Source organism: Pseudorasbora parva, chromosome 15 (assembly GCF_024679245.1).
Source record: "Pseudorasbora parva isolate DD20220531a chromosome 15, ASM2467924v1, whole genome shotgun sequence".
Classification (NCBI taxonomy): domain Eukaryota; kingdom Metazoa; phylum Chordata; class Actinopteri; order Cypriniformes; family Gobionidae; genus Pseudorasbora; species Pseudorasbora parva.
This window is the reverse complement of record NC_090186.1, coordinates 12,001,545-12,021,502: the sequence shown is the minus strand read 5'-3', so window position 1 is coordinate 12,021,502 and position 19,958 is coordinate 12,001,545. Positions and strand designations below refer to the sequence as shown.

The 19,958-nt window shown below is 37.3% G+C and overlaps 1 protein-coding gene across 5 annotated transcripts in view; it reads left to right on the top strand.

Moving 5' to 3' along the window:
* The window catches only part of trappc8 (trafficking protein particle complex subunit 8), a 78,503-nt gene extending 62,336 nt beyond the window's left edge, over positions 1 to 16,167 (top strand). For all 5 annotated transcript variants that reach the window (XM_067417119.1, XM_067417118.1, XM_067417117.1 and 2 more), the window contains 5 exons: positions 91 to 294; positions 549 to 650; positions 6,148 to 6,290; positions 11,190 to 11,279; positions 14,979 to 16,167. In XM_067417119.1, coding sequence (XP_067273220.1) covers positions 91 to 294; positions 549 to 650; positions 6,148 to 6,290; positions 11,190 to 11,279; positions 14,979 to 15,213 — 774 coding nt within the window. In that variant the 3' untranslated portion in view covers positions 15,214 to 16,167. The remainder of the gene's footprint in view (positions 1 to 90; positions 295 to 548; positions 651 to 6,147; positions 6,291 to 11,189; positions 11,280 to 14,978) is intronic.
* Positions 16,168 to 19,958: the final 3,791 nt, after the last annotated feature.

Below are 19,958 nucleotides of genomic sequence, written 5' to 3'. Positions count from 1 at the left end.
TACTTTAAGCGTCACTGACAGTCATCGTTATTCAGCTTCTCAACTGTCCTCAACATATTTCTCTCTCTTTGTCTTTTCCTCTGTCATTAGATTGTCAGCTCTACCACTCCATGTGCTGATTTTTTCTTCCGGAGGAGTCTGCCCGCTGAACCCAGGAGAGGAGGCGTTTCCGCAGGCAGTGCTAGTCAAATGCGGAGACACAGCCTCACGCCTCAGAGCGGAACTGATGAAATGGTTACAAACATCGTCAGAAAATGCAGCGAAGTAGAGCTTGACGTTATCGTCCTTTGGAAGGTAACTCCTAGAAATTGCTGAGAGATTTTAACATTTAAAACAACTTGCCAGTAACTTTCTTTCGCCAAACTAATTGACTTGATTCTTTTACACTGAGCAGGTGTTGGTTTTGGATCAATGCACTATTTACGTTTACTGTAAATAGAAAATCGTCACTTTTTATCTCAGAAATTAATGCTTGGTGACAGTATTGATGCTTTAAGATTTTAGGGTGAGAATGTCATTTGTATTAATCATATGATGTGTTATTTTAGGCATATGTTGTGGAGGATAACAAACAGCTCATTTTAGAGGGCCAGCTTCATGTTGCACTACAAACCATTGGCAAAGAGGCCTGCTCGCTCTCACAGAAAGAGGTAATGCAGATACAGTACATAATATCATACAATGACACTCTTGCGATTTGGCTCTTCATGTGCATGGTGCTTTACAAAATGTACATAAATATAGAGTCAATCTATAGAGAATTGAGTGACTTTCTCCCATGCAGGAGACAACTGTATCTTTTCAATGAGACTTGATGAGTGTATACTTGCGTATGCACATGGCCAAAGAATATTTTGTTTTGAATTTTCCTTCATTGACAGACCAAGATGTCCTCATCTTTGTACATTCAGATTAAGCACTCAAGTGAATGAACACAAAACCAGCTTTGCTAAGCAATAATTTGCCCCTTTTTTTGGTGTTTCATTGAAAGAGTCTGAACACATACATATCTTTTATATCCAGTCACAAATGTCGGTCAAAAATGACCCGGCTAATTTTTGCCCAATTGAATGTTTTGTCTTCTGACACTGCAAGAAAAGTGTCTTATTTAACCTTTGGTAGTCAAACATGCGCTTCTAGAACTAGTCTCATGATGTAGGGTTGGAATTTAAAGGTCCCATTCTTCGCGTGTTTTCGAAGCTTTGATTATATTTACAGTGTGCAATATAACATGAGTTCATGTTTCGCGTGTAAAAAAACACAGTATTTTTCACACAATTTACTTATCTGTAAGCGCTGTTGCCTCTGTCCTAAAAACAGCCAGATGATTTCCTTGTTCTATGAAGTCCCTCCTTCAGAAATATGAAACAAGTTCTGATTGGGCCAGCGCTTCCCGTGTTGTGATTGGACAGCAGCTTAGCTCACTTTGCCAAAGGTCCCGTCTCTTACCATAACGGGGAGATGCAAGCGCTGAATGCACGCTCTTCTCCACGTGGGAGAGCAACAAGACCACGCCCCCTTTTTTGCGTGTTCTTGTGGGCGGAGGGTTAGTCAACAAACGGTTCCAGTGACGTCATTACATCCCTGCACTTCCTGCTGTAGTCCAAACCGGCCGTTCGCTGTAGGCTTTGAAAGGGAACTTCTGTTAAATAAAATATCTCGCTTGGCATTGAACTTTGAGCTTTATAATTTTACAGGTATTATTTATGCTCTAACAGCAACATTACACACTAACTATAGTTTGAAAGATGGAATCGTGAAGAACGGGACCTTTAAATTTAGTTAATCAAGTCACTAACAAGACTTGAGCACTGAACAAAAACACTACTAAAGAGACACTTTTCGTGAATGACTTTCTAATTAAGTCCATCAGATATCAAACCAGGACACGATAAGAGGTATGAGATACGAGGGCAAAGAGGTTTGAATTCCGAGGCTGTTCTTCTCTCTGTATAGCTCAAGTAATGGGCATCAGAAATGTTAAAGCATTTGTTGACACACTCTCTTCAAGTCATTTTTTATGTCTTTTATGTGTCAGGAGAGCCTTGATTCTTTTGTAGTGCATGGGTGGTTATAAAAGCATTTTAAAGAATGTGAGAAAATAAATAACAGTCTTCTGACTTTGCAATGTAGGGCAAAGTGCTCCAATCCTCGGGCTTTTCTTTTTCTTAGAGGATGAAGGTTGGAAGGAAGTTTATTTGGTGCTCACAGCACAAAGATGGATAAAATAGACCTTGAAGCTTTTCGTGTGGGATTTTATTAGAACTCTGAATACTTCTTGTGGAAGCCAAAAAAGTAGTTCACTACACTGACGGAAACTAGGGATGCACAATATTATCGGCACGACATCGGAATCGGTTTATAATGTTAAAATAAAATTTGACTAACTGAACTAGTAGTGAGAACAATGATGCTGATATGCCTTGTCGATAAGATCACATCAGCAGTGAACTTTTGCCTATAATTCGTTACATTTATATAACGCTTTTCTAGACACTCAATGCGCTTTACATAGAAGTGGGGATCTCCTCAACCACCATCAATGTGCAGCATCCACCTGGATGTTGCGATGGCAGCCGTATTGCACCAGAACGCCCACCACACACCAGCTGATTGGTGGAGAGGAGACTGAGTGATTGGCCATCATGGACAAGCCAATGGGCAAATTTGGCCTGGATGCTGGGGTTACACCCCTACTTTTTATCGAAGGACATCCTGGGATTTTTAACGACCACAGAGAGTCAGGACCTCGGTTTAACGTCTCATCCATAAAGGTTTCCATTATGTATTTGCGCAACATTTGCAATGCTTTCTAAATATGAATAAAAAACCATTGTAAAAGGACCATTGACTGATGTTATGCGACTAAAATTAAATGTTTTCCTCTCACAATAAGTCATTCCAAAAAACGTAACGGCAGATGTTGTTAGCGGTAGCCACCGCACTAGCCATCGTTTCGAAGGAGACGTAAGCGTGTTATACAAGCATTAATGGCAAAGAAAGTCCCTTACAGCTGTTTCACACCGCAAGCATGAACAGGGTGTATTTTTTAATTTATTTTTGCTGTGCATGTTAAGCAATGAGTGCATTCGCACTGGGAGCAGGAGTAATTTGTGAGCGTCAATCAGGCACATCACATTTAAATTACCCATTTAAACTATTTAAAAATATATATATACTTTCACCCAAATGGAACAATTAAAAACAAAATTAATCTAGCCAGAAAATATTATATACAGTACAGGCCAAAAGTTTGGACACATTACTATTTGTAATGTTTTCGAAAGAAGTTTCTTCTGCTCATCAAGCCTGCATTTATTTGATCAAAAATACAAAAAAAGGAAGTAATATTGTGATATATTACAATTTAAAATATTTGGTTTTCAATGTATTATACTTTAAATTATCATTTATTTCTGTAATGCAAAGCTGAATTTTCAAGATCGTTACTCCAGTCTTCAGTGTCACATGTGACATCCAGTCTTTCACATGATCCTTCAGAAATCATTCTAATATTAGGATTTATTATGAGTGTTGGAAACAGTTCTGCTGCCTAATATATTTGATGAATAAAAGGTTCAAAAGAACTGCATTTATTCAAAATAAAAACATATTTTCAAATAATATAAATCTCCTTTACTTTGCTGAATAAAATCTGAATTACGTCTGTTTTTTTTTCTGTTTTTTTTTTCTTCAAAATCTCGCAATTTATATTTATCACTTTCTTTTTCTTACATTAAAACAATAATTTTCCTTGTGAGGTGTCTAGCCTTGATAGTTGTATTTCAGTGTGTGTACTACACATAAGCTTCAAATTAGGTTGTATGATGTTACTCAATATTTATAGATATGAATATACTTTAAATCTCTACTCTATGATATGAGAAGTGTTTACTGTACTGTCCTCAACTACTAGATAAACTATACAGTCCCCTGCTCTGGCTCTTGTTCAAGTCTTCCTCTCATAATTTAACTTTCTATTTTCTCCATCTGAGATGGAGTGCAAGAGCAAAGTGACTTTGAGAGCATTATAAGTGAGTCCTGCTCTTTATGAAGATGGATGCATCCTAAGGTGCTTTAAACGGTCAGAGAGCCAGACAGCACAGGCTCTGACCTTCGTGTGTCTGCGTTTGGATCTGTGTGTCGCCTTTCCAGACTACAGATTCCTCTCTTTCAATCTGTAGATTAATATACCGTACAGACATTTAATGTGTCTGCTGATGTTTACTGCTGTAATTATATTGCCTGTTGCAGCTCTGTAATGGTGAAAATGAGCAGCAGAAAAAGTGTGTGTGTGTGTGTGTGTGTGTGTGTGTGTGTGTGTGTGTGTGTGTGTGTGTGTGTGTGTGTGTGTGTGTGTGTGTGTGTGTGTGTGTGTGTGTGTGTGTGTGTGTGTGTGTGTGTGTGTGTGTGTGTGTTTGTGTGTGTGTGTGTGTGTGTGTGTATGTGTGGTGTGCTTTAATATATGGTATCAGCAAGGTGAAATTATCTTGAGAGTTCTGTGTGGGTGTTTTGTACAGTGACAGCTCCCCACTTATTTGATGACTATGCATTGTAATGTGTGTGTGTGTGTGTAGTGTACGTGTACACATGGATGTAGGTGTAGTAGATACTGAGTATGATATTGTGCATTTAAATAGCCTTTTACTTAGAAAATAACATTGTCATCATTTACTCACCTTCATTTCATTCCAAACCCACACTTCTATTTAAATGTTTGGGGTCATAAGATTCTATTAATCACAGAATCCTGAAAAAAATTATCCCATTTTCCACAAAAATGTTAAGCAGCACAACTGTTTTCAACATTGATAATAATAAATATTTCTTGAACTAGGGTTGTGATATCGTCGTCTGTCGTGATTCTTGCGGGTGCGACACACACTAATCCTAGACTCTTCTATAATTAACCTAAAAACATCGCAGGGATTGCTTTGTAAATTAAATTGAGAATATAACTAATATATGCTATTTTCAATACTGTAGTCTATGCCAGATACGTGACGTGTTAGTCTGTGAAAATACAGGCAGAGCAGACTAGACAAATACTGATCTTTAAATTGTTAGCCTTTTGACTTTTACATGTCTTGCACTGTATTTTTAACCTAATTTTGTTATTCAAATATTGTAAAGTGGTAATGTGAACTACATGAACGAACTTTTAAAAAACATTATGCTAAATCAAAATTGAATAGCTCCACAACGGATTGCGAAATGTGCGCAAAATTAGTTGGGTTAGTAAAATAATGAAATTATAGTTGTTGTTTTTTTATAAAATGATTTATAATGTTATGATTTATAATGTTATGACTATGATTTATAGTTTTTATTTTAAGAAATGTAGGTAAAAATCACAAATCATTTTAAGTAGAAAAAGCTACCCCCCATAACCCCTCCAAAAAAGCTACCCTATAATATATTTTAATATATATTTTAATATATATTAAAATATATTAACAAGAACGTTATTTCAAACTGTAATATTTCACAATATTTCTTTTTAATCAAGTTCATATTTACAATTTAAACTTAAAAAAAAACTATATAAAAAATGTAAGTGTATATCATCAAAATATTTTGTTTTCCCTAGTTACATTAGTTTTTATTTTTATTTCTGTCGATAAAACTGTTTTCTTTTAGTTTTCATTATCGATAACCGTTTAGATATATTTTATAAACTGTCATATAGGTTTGAAATGACTTGCAGCTGTCATAATTTTTTACAATTTCCTTTTAAAACCATTGGTGTTAAAACTGTCTCTTGTTTTTAAACCCTCCTTCTCCATTTCAGCTCTTCACTTGTTCTGTCGTTTGTAAATCTTTCTCTCTGTTTCCCTCTTGCTGATGGGTCTTATTCCATCCAGTCTCAAATATCTCCCTGCACGCCGTTGCATAGCAACACTCATTCATGACAGAGAAAGTCCCTCACGTGAGGGAATGGCGTCACACACATGTTGATCTCAAGTCTTTTTATAGAAACACACACGTGAGCTCATGTTTTTCTCCATTTTGCGTTCATTCTGCATCATCCACCCATTCTCTTCTTTTAGCCATGCACGCACTTTAAACCAAACGAAAAGCTTTTTGTTAACAAAGCAATTTCCTCTACTGGAGCTGAGATGTTTCCTTCTGATTCTTGTCTCTTAGGAAACTCAGGAGATGGTGCTTCTGAAGTTCAAGCCTGACGTTCCCCCTCCTGTAAGCAAGCCCTCGTTGGAACAGCTTTCCCACCTCATAAAGACCTGCCTTCACTACCCAGAGTCTTATGATCATCCCTTCCCACAAAAGAGGTGATGCGCACACAAACAAACACTCCTGAAAACCTCAAAGAGACCTGTATTGGTTTACTGAAATCCACCGACTGTGTTTCAGAGGTGATAAGACTTTCACAGGCAAACACCAATGCCCAGTCACGCCCACAGGAGCGTTTTTTTCTGGCCTAGTTTTGCAGTGGTGCGCGGAAAGTAGGTGTGTTCGCTTGAAAGTGTGAAAAATGGAGATAAACTGGACCGGGTCGAGGTTATGACACTCTAAGCGCTCAGTCATCATTCATAGCTTTGGCTTTGTGTGAATGTGCTCATAAATTAGTTTGCTTGTTCTGTCCTGTCCTCAGCCAAACAAACCTAAATACAAAACATATCTGAGATGAATCACCTGTTCAAAGTGCACACAAGCAACACACAAATTTTCTTGCTATCCATTTTCTAAATGCATTTCACTGAAAATGATTAATCCATTTATCCTCATAATCTTTAATTAGAATGTCAAAACTTTTGGTGAAATGTTTGCTGGACTTTCCCAATCATTTAGTCCACTTAAAACCCACCCCTTTCTTACAATCGTCTGCTAGCGCAAATTAAGATCTTCCTTCATCCAATCAACAACCAATGGATAGTAGTAGTAAATCTGTTTTCACAGTTTGTACAAATTTGTACGGCTCAGTATTGACCACTGATTGCCAATCAGTGGTCAATACTGAGCCGTACAAAGCTCCTCCATCAACATCACGCACATGTTGTGCTCGCATGAACATCTTTGGTCAATAGTGAGCTGGCATTCTGAGAGCCCGGAAGCACTGCGCTATGCGTTTCGTGAACAGCATAGGAGACTGACATGGAAGAGAAGAAATTGTTGAATAAAGTTGTTTATTTATTTATTTTTTGTGCACAAAAAGAATTCTCATCACTTCATAACATTAAGGTTGAACCTTAACGTCGCAGTTTCGGGGTCAGAAAGCTCACGGATGATGCAAGAAATCCGCATTCACTAAGAAATGAAAACCATAAAATTATACTAAACCACTAATGAGGCAATAATATGCAAACTTTAAAAACAATAAAATATTTAAAGTTCTAATTAACAGATGATTTATTGAGGGATGCCACTATAGACAACCCTTACAAAGTGTCCTCATCAAATCTGAAAAACTGTCATGTGCTTAAAGCTCTTACTAACCAAACCTTAAGCATTAGGATATTAGATCATTTTTGTCACTTTGTTGGGAGGCGCTTCCCACAGTCGAATCTCATTGGGCAAAATACTGCACAGCATAGCTGTATACAGCACATAAGATACAGTGGGTACAGAAAGTATTCAGACCCCCTTAAATTTTTCACTCTTTGTTATATTGCAGCCATTTGCTAAAATCATGTCACAGCAAAGGGTCTAAATACTTAGGACCATGTGATAGTTCAGTATTTCTTTTTTAATAAATCTCCAAAAATGTCAACAATTCTGTTTTTCTGTCAATATGGGGTGCTGTGTGTACATTAATGAGAAAAAAATGAACTTAAATGATTTTAGCAAATGGCGCAATATAACAGAGTGAAACATTTTAGGTGGTCTTAATACTTTCTGTACTCAATGTATATTCAAAATGACTGCCTAATGCGGTAGGCCTGCAACTAATGTTTATTTTATTTTATTTTTATAAATGATTCATGTTGATTAAAAAAAAAAGAAAATTACTATTATTTTTACTATTATAAAGCTACTATTTTCCCCCATCTAGCTACAGGTCCTTCTCAAAAAATTAGCATATTGTGATAAAGTTCATTATTTTCCATAATGTAATGATAAAAATTAAACTTTCATATATTTTAGATTCATTTCACACCAACTGAAATATTTCAGGTCTTTTATTGTTTTAATACTGATGATTTTGGCATACAGCTCATGAAAACCCCCTCATTTTCAAAACTATAAAAATTTGCATATTTTGTCCGACCAATAAAAGAAAAGTATTTTTAATACAAAAAAAGTCAACCTTCAAATAATTATGTTCAGTTATGCACTTAATACTTGTTCAGGAATCCTTAAATGACTGCTTCAATGCGGCGTGGCATGGAGGCGATCAGCCTGTGGCACTGCTGAGGTGTTATGGAGGCCCAGGATGCTTCGATAGCGGCCTTAAGCTCATCCAGAGTGTTGGGTCTTGCGTCTCTCAACTTTCTCTTCACAATATCCCACAGATTCTCTATGGGGTTCAGGTCAGGAGAGTTGGCAGGCCAATTGAGCACAGTAATACCATGGTCAGTAAACCATTTACCAGTGGTTTGGGCACTGTGAGCAGGTGCCAGGTCCATAAAGCTTTTCAGCAGATGGAAGCATGAAGTGCTCCAAAATCTCCTGATAGCTAGCTGCATTGACCCTGCCCTTGATAAAACACAGTGGACCAACACCAGCAGCTGACATGGCAACCCAGACCATCACTGACTGCGGGTACTTGACACTGGACTTCAGGCATTTTGGCATTTCCTTCTCCCCAGTCTTCCTCCAGACTCTGGCACCTTGATTGACATGCAAAATTTGCTTTCATCCGAAAAAAGTACTTTGGACCACTGAGCAACAGTCCAGTGCTGCTTCTCTGTAGCCCAAAGTGGCTTGACCTGGGGAATGCGGCACCTATAGCCCATTTCCTGCACACGCCTGTGCACGGTGGCTCTGGATGTTTCTATTCCAGACTCAGTCCACTGCTTCCGCAGGTCCCCCAAGGTCTGGAATCGGTCCTTCTCCACAATCTTCCTCAGGGTCCGGTCACCTCTTCTCGTTGTGCAGCGTTTTTTGCCACACTTTTTCCTTCCCATAGACTTCCCACTGAGGTGCCTTGATACAGCACTCTGGGAACAGCCTATTCGTTCAGAAATTTCTTTCTGTGTCTTACCCTCTCACTTGAGGGTGTCAATGATGGCCTTCTGGACAGCAGTCAGGTCGGCAGTCTTACCCATGATTGCGGTTTTGAGTAATGAACCAGGCTGGGAGTTTTTAAAAGCCTCAGGAATCTTTTGCAGGTGTTTCGAGTTAATTAGTTGATTCAGATGATTAGGTTAATAGCTCGTTTAGAGAACCTTTTCATGATATGCTAATTTTTTGAGATAGGAATTTTGGGTTTTCATGACCTGTATGTCAAAATCATCAGTATTAAAACAATAAAAGACCTGAAATATTTCAGTTGGTGTGCAATGAATCTAAAATATATGAAAGTTTAATTTTTATCATTACATTATGGAAAATAATGAACTTTATCACAATATGCTAATTTTTTGAGAAGGACTTGTATATGACCATCAAGTGAATATTAGTTTCTGTTGCTCTTAGAATTTTATACCTACACCTAATTTATCACAAACAAAAAAATATTTTAGCAAAATGTGTATTTTGGTCAGAATCATTGCACTCCCATCTGTTTATTGCGCATGTGCGGACTGGCACTCGTTCATTTGAAGTTTAACAATACTCGCTTGTTATCTGAATATGCAAAATGGAAATACTTGCAGGACTTTCTAACATTTACAGATAAGGATATAATCATAAAATGTAAGTTATGTGCTCCGATCTGCACACACATCTGTCAAAGCACAACAAGGCAGACACGGTAAACGCGCATGAGTGTGTGAAACACTTATAAATATAAAGCATTCTCATCTTTCAGACAACTTGGATTGTGTACCTTTCCTGCAGAAGCTCACTCTGTCCTCCACTATTTTCCATATGCAATTTGTCTATAGAAATAGGTTATTTACTATTGTAATGCGACGGTGATTTCTGAGAACAGTACGCAGACACAGCTAATCTATAAATAAATTTGTTGTCAATAATAATCTGTTTTATTGATTTAGTTGTTGCAGACCTATAATACAGCATAGACACTTTTTGTGAACAGACAAATTGCTTGTAGTTATTTTATTTATTTATTTATTTTTCATGTTTTTTTTTCCAGTAAGGACATCTAGCTGAAATTAAATACTTTATTTCAACAGTGTTTTTATGTTGCAATGAAACTAAAGTACAGGTTATTGGAAAAGAAAAGAAATGTAGGACAGGACTTGATTCTATTCATCTGTTTGAATTTTGAGGTATGTGCATTGCACTCCAAAAATAATGTGAGCTTAAGGTCGATTGTGGAGGAGGCTAAATGATCTGAGAAGTTCTGGAAACTTCTGGATTTTCATTGGAAAATCCTAGTTGACATTTTGATTAAATGTTACATGGTCAAAATAGAGAAGCTTACACATGAATGAATCATTGTGTGTGTGTGTGTGTGTGTGTGTGTGTGTGTGTGTGTGTGTGTGTGTGTGTGTGTGTGTGTGTGTGTGTGTGTGTGTGTGTGTGTGTGTGTGTGTGTGTGTGTGTGTGTGTGTGTGTGTGTGTGTGTGTGTGTGTTCTCATTTTCACTTCATGCTGACTTAAAGTAATTATTTTAATTTGAATACATTTAAAACATAAACATAAAAAAAAATTAAGCTGGGGAAACAGGGCTTAAAACCCAAAAAATCCCCATATTGTAGCATTATGCGATGAATGTTCAGGACAAGAGTCCATCCATACCTGTGCTCCAGGACAAATGACTTAAAGTTGCTGAGCACCAGTATGAGATTAACAGAAGTTATGAGAACCATTGATCACTGTAATATCCAGATGAAAATCAAGAGTGCTCTATTTTACATCACAAAATTGAATCAGTTTTGTCTAGCTTGAAAAATGGGAGCATGATTGAGTTCCATTACGGGTTCACAAGGTTGTTTTCTAGTGCATTTTTAAATTAAAGGATAAATTGTTTGATTTTGGTTTGCTTTTCGTTTCATGGAGGAGGCACTGCATCAAGAGGAGAAATGTCAAGAATTAGACCTACATCTGAAACCCATCTTTCTAGTCTTGCTTTTTGACATATTTTTCTTTTTCTTCCCTAGTTTATGTATGGTACCAGTCACCCTGACGTTGTCCAACTGTTCCTTGGCGAAGGTCGATGTCATCATTGATCTGCGGCATAAAACAACCAGGTATATATCAGTTTTTCCTGATCCCAAAAGGCCCTGATATACTAATTTCAAACAAATTGTTGCCAAGGCGAACTTTCCGGAAATATTTGATCTGGATGGTAAAAACCTTCAAACTACCATTGGTCCGTGGTGATGTCGTAATATGTAGGTGTAGCTCTGAGGCTCCGCCTTCTTTGACGTAGAAAACTTCTGTGGTTCATTTCTTCGCTTCAGTCTGTCAAAGTCAGACATCTGCGAGTAAAAACATGAACACACTCGAGAGGAATGAAAATTAATTAGTTCTAATTGAAAGAGACTGATACTTACATGTTTAATAATGTAAAGCTGCTTGCTTTAAAAAAAATTGCAGGGCTTCAGACTGTGCCACTGCAGACCACAACAGTGCCCAACTGATAAGAGTTGCTATTTCTGTTACATATGAGAAACGGCAAACTAAACGGGCTGATCTTGATCACGTGGCACTGTTACTACACAGCGCTGGGAGATACAGAATTTATAACGTTTTGGTATCTAGTGGGAAGCGTTCAGTTACAGTTGCAAACTCAGTTACAAACTACAGATATAAAGGCATCTTTACACAGCTGAGTTAAGGCGGCTCTAAAGCGGCTCTGTGTCTGCTCAAAATTCTTTGTAAAGACGCAATGCCGCATTAAAGCAGACTTAAAATATGCCGGGTCTGACCCACCTCGGCCCCTAGTATCAAAGGCGACGTAGAAATGGTTTTGATTCAGTGTAAATGAACGCGAACTTGTGCCGCCTTAAACTACATCATTGTCATGACAACTGCCTGTCAGCCAGCACACTAGGCCCGAGAATCAAAAAGCAGCTAGGAGACAAACCATCTAGGAACTAAAGTAAAAGATTTCTGTACTCACATCGTCAAGCTAACCACTGTAGTGTTAACCGTTTGTAATCTTCCTTTGAAGAGACTGGCAGATCAACGCACTGCAACATTTCCCCTCAGTAACGGTAAACGCTTAACCCAGTCAGCGTGACTGTGCAACCCAGTATTAAATTCCAAAAATAACCTCTTTGAGAGAACGATATTTTATATTAAATTTGATATTTTCTGATATATTCTATCTGCTGTCCTACATGTCGTCAAAATAGACTAAAGTTTGGATTTTTCCCTTAGGCATATGCAGCCTAACAACTTGAAATATAGTCTACTCAATCATTTATGGCACTGTAATTTGTCTATAAGCAACATTGTAGAATATTTGAGTTTATTTAAAGTTGTGTATTTTTTAATTATCATTATTATAAGGCTATGTGCATATTTATTTAGAACATTTAACTTATTACCGTTCCCCAGTCGGGTTGTAGCTTACTAACTGCGAGAGAAGGGCTAAATTAAAATTGCATGGTGGTAGTTTTTACCACTTTGTTATTTTGGCTCGAAATTTCGTTTGTCGAACTTATAATAATTTTTTTTTTTTTAATTAAGACAACGTTTGGAAATTTTTAAGTGCATAAAAAATGTTCCCAGAATCCACGGCCTTTGTTGTCATTGTGACATAAAAGTAGAAAGTTTATAGTTTATAATTAGCTATGTATTGCACCTAGGCTATCTGTAGCCTATGGCAAAAAAATTACAGTTGTTCCCGCTGTCATAAAGGAACAAAATGTGCCGGCGCTTAATTTTGTTGGACAAAGGGTTAAAGAAAACGTAGCTTATAATGTCATAGTTAGGCTATGTTTAAATATTAGCCTATAACATTGTTTTAATTAAATAGCCAGACTGTCTGTAGGCTATACAGGTCCATCTCAAAAAATTATCATATTGTGATAAAGTTCATTATTTTCCATAATGTAATGATAAAAATTTAACTTGAACTTTATCACAATATGCTAATGTTTTAAGAAGGACCTGTATAGGCCTATTTAATAAAAAAGCGAACAAAAATCGTCGGTATGGATTGACGTGTGTAACGTTTTTCTGTTCACAATTAAACAGAATTGTCAAATATTTGGGCTCATTGTATACGAGCTGAGAACTAAACTTTGTTTTGGGGAAATATTATATTCCTGACCACTTTTACACTCTATGGGCTCAGAGAGATAGGCTGTGCAGCCTGGTGCCTATAGTGGAGATTCCATGCTCCTCTTTGGTCAGAACCACGGAGAACGATCGCGGGCAGGTCTGTCCTATGCACCGAAACTTTTCACAATGCAAAAACATATTTAAAGAGCATTAAGCTATAAAAATATCTATTATGTAAAGAGAGGGCGGAAAAACGGAGGAGCGACTGCAGTATGGCATTTGTGGAAAACTCTGGAAAAACTGCAGAAATAGAGCCGGTGTTGAACCCTGTTACCGGGAAAAGAGTGGGTGTATCCCCCACGGATACGACGCCCCCTGAACATTTGTTTCTTTGAAAAAAACTTTGGACCACTTTTAATCCTGCGGTAATCTACCCGTAATAATGTATATTTTCTTTATAGCATTGTCAATCAGGCACAATTTTATTAAGAAATAAAAAAATATATACCGTAGCCTACAATAGAAGAATTGCAGAATTACAGTAGACCTACAGAATTATGCCAAACATCCAAAGTGCTTTATAGCAGGCAGAACAAAACTATTTAAAATTCCATATTTTTATTTTAGGTCTATTTTATACATTATTTCATTATTTGTTTTAAATTAATTTATAACACTTTGTTAAATCTGTAGTTTTAAATAATGTTCAACACATTGTTACCCGCGATTTTAATTCCTGTGTAAATGCATTTATGCCGCTTCAGAGAAGGATTAAACGGTCTGTGTAAAAGCACATTTTTGTGATTTTATGCCGCTTCAGAATCAATTTCTGTGCAGCGTTTGCTATGTAAAGATGCCTAAAGATTCTTAAGATCCATTGTGCCATGAACCGAGTTCAGGGGTTTCAGTCTACAAATCATTAACATTTAACATGGATTTAATGTAGTAACACCTCATGATATTGTGGCAGAAATAGTGTAATATTTTTTTATAAAAAAATGTTATTTAATCATCTCATTTGCGAGTGATATTCAAGCACTTTCAAGGGCTTTCAAGTGCCTCAGATTTATTTTTAATGCGATGATTTGTAAAACTAAAAGTTTATTAGTATAGGAAACTAACTACGTTGCGACGACGTCACGCGATGATTCTGTTTTAGAAACGGTTTTCTATTTCTGCAACGTCACGGCTGGAACATCAACACAAAACATGGCAATGATAATCTCAGGTAATGTTTGTGTGCTTTATTTCATGTTAAAAGCATGTCATGTGACTTTGAATGTCATTAAGTGCTCCCAGCTTTGTAGCGTGGTCATACTAAAAGCAACAATGGATAATTCACCTCAGATCTTGAATTTAAACAAATGGAAACGAACATTCAAAGTCTTCAAAACTCGTAGTCGCATCACGTCTGGTGTGGGCGGACACATTACTTGACACTGGAATCTTATCGCATCACGTATAGTTAGGACACGGTGTAACACTTTGTGGCAAACAAGCACTTGTATAAAAAAACAAGACCACTATATCCAGAGGAGCACTTATTGACTTATTAGCAATTTTACTAATATATGGGAAAACGTAGACAGCAAAAAACCCTTAACCTAAGTGATGAACAAAAAAGAACTTAACCATTAATACATTGGGGCCTTAAAATCGGAATGTTATAAATATGGAGAGTATTTGTCTCACACTCTTGTTGTCTTTTTATGCAGCCCGGAGTCACTGGAAGTGCATGGTTCTTTTAGCTGGCTGGGCCAGACCCAATATAAGTTGCAACTCCAAGCACAAGAGGTGTACAGGCTTTCCTTGAAAGCCTGTTTCTTCCAGGCTGGAGTTTATAATTTGGGCACACCTCGTGTCTTCGCCAAGTTGGCACAGACCAGCGCTATGTGTGAGACCAGCCAGCAGAGCGCCATGCCTGCACTTATCATCATCAACAGTGTTTGAGTAACTCCGTGACGTCGCCCTGTTCTCGGCCCAACTAAATAAATGAAACAGACCGGAGTCCAAGATTTTTTTCTACTTCTTGCTAAAGCAAAATCTAATTGAGAGAGATAAGTAATTAAAAAAGACTTGAACACAAATATTTCAACTTAACACTGCATCTGATGTGCTTGCCATGGTGAGCTAAACACAAACAGACTCTAGATGTTTTGTCTTAAATGCACCTGAAGTGTGACTGGATCTGTTGTTTTCCATGTTAATTTATCTTATATTTTTTTTGTTTTTTGCTTGTTTTATGAATTTTTGGGGGGGTTTTAGAACTACATTTTTTGTTTTCCAAGATCCCAAACATGTGTAATGTAAATGGCTATGCATCTCTGCCTCATACTGCCCTGCTGGCTATCTCACTGTTGTCCACTGCGATCTGCTATCTTAAAACCAGAAGATGAAACCTGATGAACTGCGGTTGATAACATTGCGACTGCCGAACGGATGGCATATTGTGCCATATTCAGTCAGGCTGCTAATGTGGAGTTAATTGGAACTTCACATCACCTTGTGAGAAGCCAGTGGAATTGGTGGCCAAGTCCATCGAGCAGCCATCTTAATGTTCGTAACCCGGTAAGGAATTGGCAGAATCCATGTTTCCCAGTCAAACAGCAGAGACTTTTAAGGACCTGTAAGGATACCAAGAGGGTAAAAGTCACAGTTTGAGAGCATATTTTTGTTTGTGCATCTTTGTGTGGGTGGGCTGTGCTGTTTTCTCTAGAAATTTTTAATTTTCTACAAACCAATCATCCTCTCCCACCACCTCAGCTCTCATTGTCATCTCCACTACTATGATCAAACTGTTATTTAAATGTATCTACATAACTGCTTTTCTGGAAGAAAAAAATGATGTATTATATTTATAACAAATTACTGTACATAGAATAAAATGTAACCAATAACCAAAAACCTGGCTGCCTGTTGCCTTCTTGGGTATTTTTTATTATTATTATTTTTTAATGTAATTTACTGTATTGATTTGGCAAGTACCATTTACAAAGCACAACACACAAGTTTGTTCTCTAATGTGCAGTCCCCGGGAAGCATGTAATTGAACATGCAGTGTTAAATGATTAATGTGAGGCTTTTGATTCATTTTTAATAATGGTATTTTTCTTTATCTGGCTATTGACTTTTTGAACGTTGACACGTGTAACAAAACAGCTCTTTTCCTGTCTAAAATCATTCAGCACAGTTGTTTCTGTTAGTTGCATTGCGCTTTTATTTTCTAGTTGGACTGCTGAATTGGATCTCTGGCATTGTCTAAAATGCTATAGGTTTTGTCCTTGAAACACAAAAAGTAGCTGGAAAAAAATCAACATGCTTGAACATCATTCTGTGGACACTGGCAGCTGAAACATCAGTGAAAGGAATGTGACACATTTCAGAGCAATAGACATAACACTGCACACACATATTAGTTTTTTTTTTCCCCTTCATACTTTGTGCTAGAACAAATTAATATTTTATCTCTGAACCTATGTGCTCTCCTCTAATGTTGGCACCCTTGGCAAATATGAGCAAAGGCGGCTGTGAAAATAAATCTGCATTGTTTATCCTTTTGATCTTTCGTTCAAAAATTCATAAAATTCTAACCTTTCATTGAAGCAAAACAATTGAAAGTGGGACACATTGTGAAATAAATGTTTTTCTCCAATGCATGTTGACCACAATTATTGGCACCCCTAGAATTGTTTTATGAGTAAAGTTTTTAGCACACCGGGGTGAGTAGAAGCATGAAATTTTCCAGCCATGACTTCCTGTTCCACAAGAGTATTAATATGAGGAAACACAAAGGCAAAATCCCCTTAATCATTCATCACGATGAGTAAAACAAAAGAATAGAGTTCTGATGTGCAGCAAAAGATTGTTGAGCTTCACAAAATACAAAGTGGCTGTTAGATAAAAGATAAAAAATCCCCATTTCCAACATCAGGGCAATAAAGAAGTTCAACTAAAGGTGTTAAAAATGTCCCTGTAAGAGGACGCGTGTCTATATCATCCTATTGTACGGTGAGGAGGAGAGTTTGAGTGGACAAAGACGTTCCAAGGATCACAGATGGAGAATTGCAGAGATGTGTTGAGTCTTGTGGTCAAGCCTAATAAAATTATAAAACATCTCCTACATCACCACATGTTGTTTGGGAGTGTTTCAAGAAAAACAAAAACAAAAAACAATGGAATATGGCTGTTTGATAGCTGTATATGTACTTATTGTACATTGTTGCTATTTTAAAAAAATGAACTGTTAAAGTGAAATATGTAATCATATGACTTTTTGGCAAAAAAAAAAAAATATTTACAGAATTTCACAATCTATAGTGGATGATTTTCTTGCAAAAATTGTCTATCACAGAATCAGTGCCATAAAAAAGGTATATTCAGTTGTCAGACATGACTGAAACTTCAAAAGTGGGCTGGTTCTATGGTCAAATCAAACAAAAAGGAGCTTTTTTGCAGCAAACCCACCAGATAGAAATGGATTAACCCATGCCCACGGTTAAATATACTGCTGGATCTTAAATGTTGTGGGCCTTTTTTTGTGGGAGGCCTTGGACATCTTGTCCTTGTACATGGTATCATGGATTCTACCAAATACCAACATACAAAATCCAAGCCTGACCGCTTCTGCTACAAATCTTAGAATGGGCCTTGGGCAATACATCTGGACTATAATCCAAAAAAAAAACATCATAATCAACAACAAAAATTGTGACAATGAGCACAAAATGAAGCTTCTGCCATTGCCGTCCCAGTTCCCTGACCTGAACCCTATAGAAAATGACGGGTGAACTGAAGAGAAGAAGCACCAACATGGAGCTGAGAATCTGGAGAGATTCTGGATGAAGGAACAGTCTCTCATCTGGTGTTTTCCAAACTCATCAGGCATTAGAGAAGACTCAGAGCTGTCATCTTGGGAAAAGGATGTTGCTATAATTAAAAATGTGGTCTATGTGAACTAGGCCCACTTTCAATTGTTTTACTTAAGTGAAAGTTTAGAAGTTTAAGAATTTTTTGAACGAAAGATCAAAAGGATAAACAATGCAGATTTTGTTTTTTACAGCCAAAACTTTGCCCATATTTACCTAGGGTGGCCAATATTAGTGGAGGCACGTTGAACATTCTGATCATCGCAATTTGGTGATATTCTGCATGTACGCATCATTTAAACACGTGCCATAACCAGATAAAACCAACATTTAGGTTTCTAGAAATCTGAATCCAAAAGCTGGTATGTGTCCTGATCGATCAGAAGTTCTGTACACACTTTATTCTGAATGTTCACTGTAATTGAACATTCATTTGTATCTGTTCATGTCCAAATGAACAGCCTTTTTGAAACATTTGGAACGATTGGTTAAACTATTGAGTGACATTATTCCTTTTTTAAAGAAACGGCATGTGCTCGACATTAGTAAATCATGAGTGTTAGGTATAGCCTATGATGATTAATGCTTTTAATTAAAGTAAAAGTTATTCTGAATAAAGACTACAAATAGACCTTGAGCATGCGCATGTTCAAGGTGTTTTCATACAGGTATATCTTTTGTGTATTTGGGTGTTTCTGTCTTTTTTGTGCAAATTGACAATACATTATTATACACATACATTTAGAATCATACTTTGCTGAAAATGCAGTATTCTTTCTGTAAGATGTTCAGGTAAATTGTAATTTGTGAAAAAACGCTGGAGGGAAAGACCTGCGCGTACACGCTTCCCGCCGCTGCATAATTCCACGCGCTTCTGATTGAAGGAGCGCTCACGTGCAATTTGATGTGAGCGCGAGCCCGTGTGAGGAAACGCACCCCATTTTACAGTGCTTTACGTGTTTGTAAGTTGATGTAGCCTTCAAGTCGTCAAACGTAATTCAAAGCCTGCCTGCCTGTCTTAATTTGTACTAGAATGTGTGTATATTAAACACACTGACCTTTCTTTTTAGACCTTTTAAATTCAAAAGTCTATTTTGCTCACACATGGTGCGTGGGATTAACTAGGCAAAGCAAGATTATCCGGAAGGTTTCCGATAATTTATTCATTACATGCAAATTGTTTCCCTTTGTTCACTCTTTCCCTCGTTTCTGTTGCGTTTTGTTCTTTCCAATTCTGTCACTTCCTTCATCTCCGTTTGTGTCTTTCCATGCTTCCATTCTTGTTTTAATTTGCTTATTGTAGTTATTCATTCATACATTACCTTCGGAATATCGTACAAACCATACAGAAAAAAGTAACCGTAAAACAATAATAGTTTTGCACTTGAACAGGAATGCTGAAACCGTCCTAGCACGAGAATTTATCTGAAGTTGTGTGTGTGTGGACATGTTTTTTTCTATCCTGGTGGGGACTTGCACATAGACTCATATGAGGACTCTGTGTCACTGTGGGGACATAAATTAAGGTCACCATGGGTACACAAGCTTATAAATCATACAAAATGAGTTATTTTGAAAATGTAAAAATGGATAAAGATTTGTGTGATGTAGGTTTAGTTTAAGGGGAAAGAATATGGTTGTACAGTCACACCAGACGTGTGTGTGTGTGTGTGAGTGAGTGAGTGAGAATGCACGAGAGGCTACGTACAATATCGCGCGCTTCGTCAATGTCGGTGTGTTTCCAAACTCGCCGTAGAGCGCTTCAGGCGTTCAGTTCAACCGCTCTCTTACAGAAAGCGGAATGAGGGGTTGGTCATTCACAAACTCACT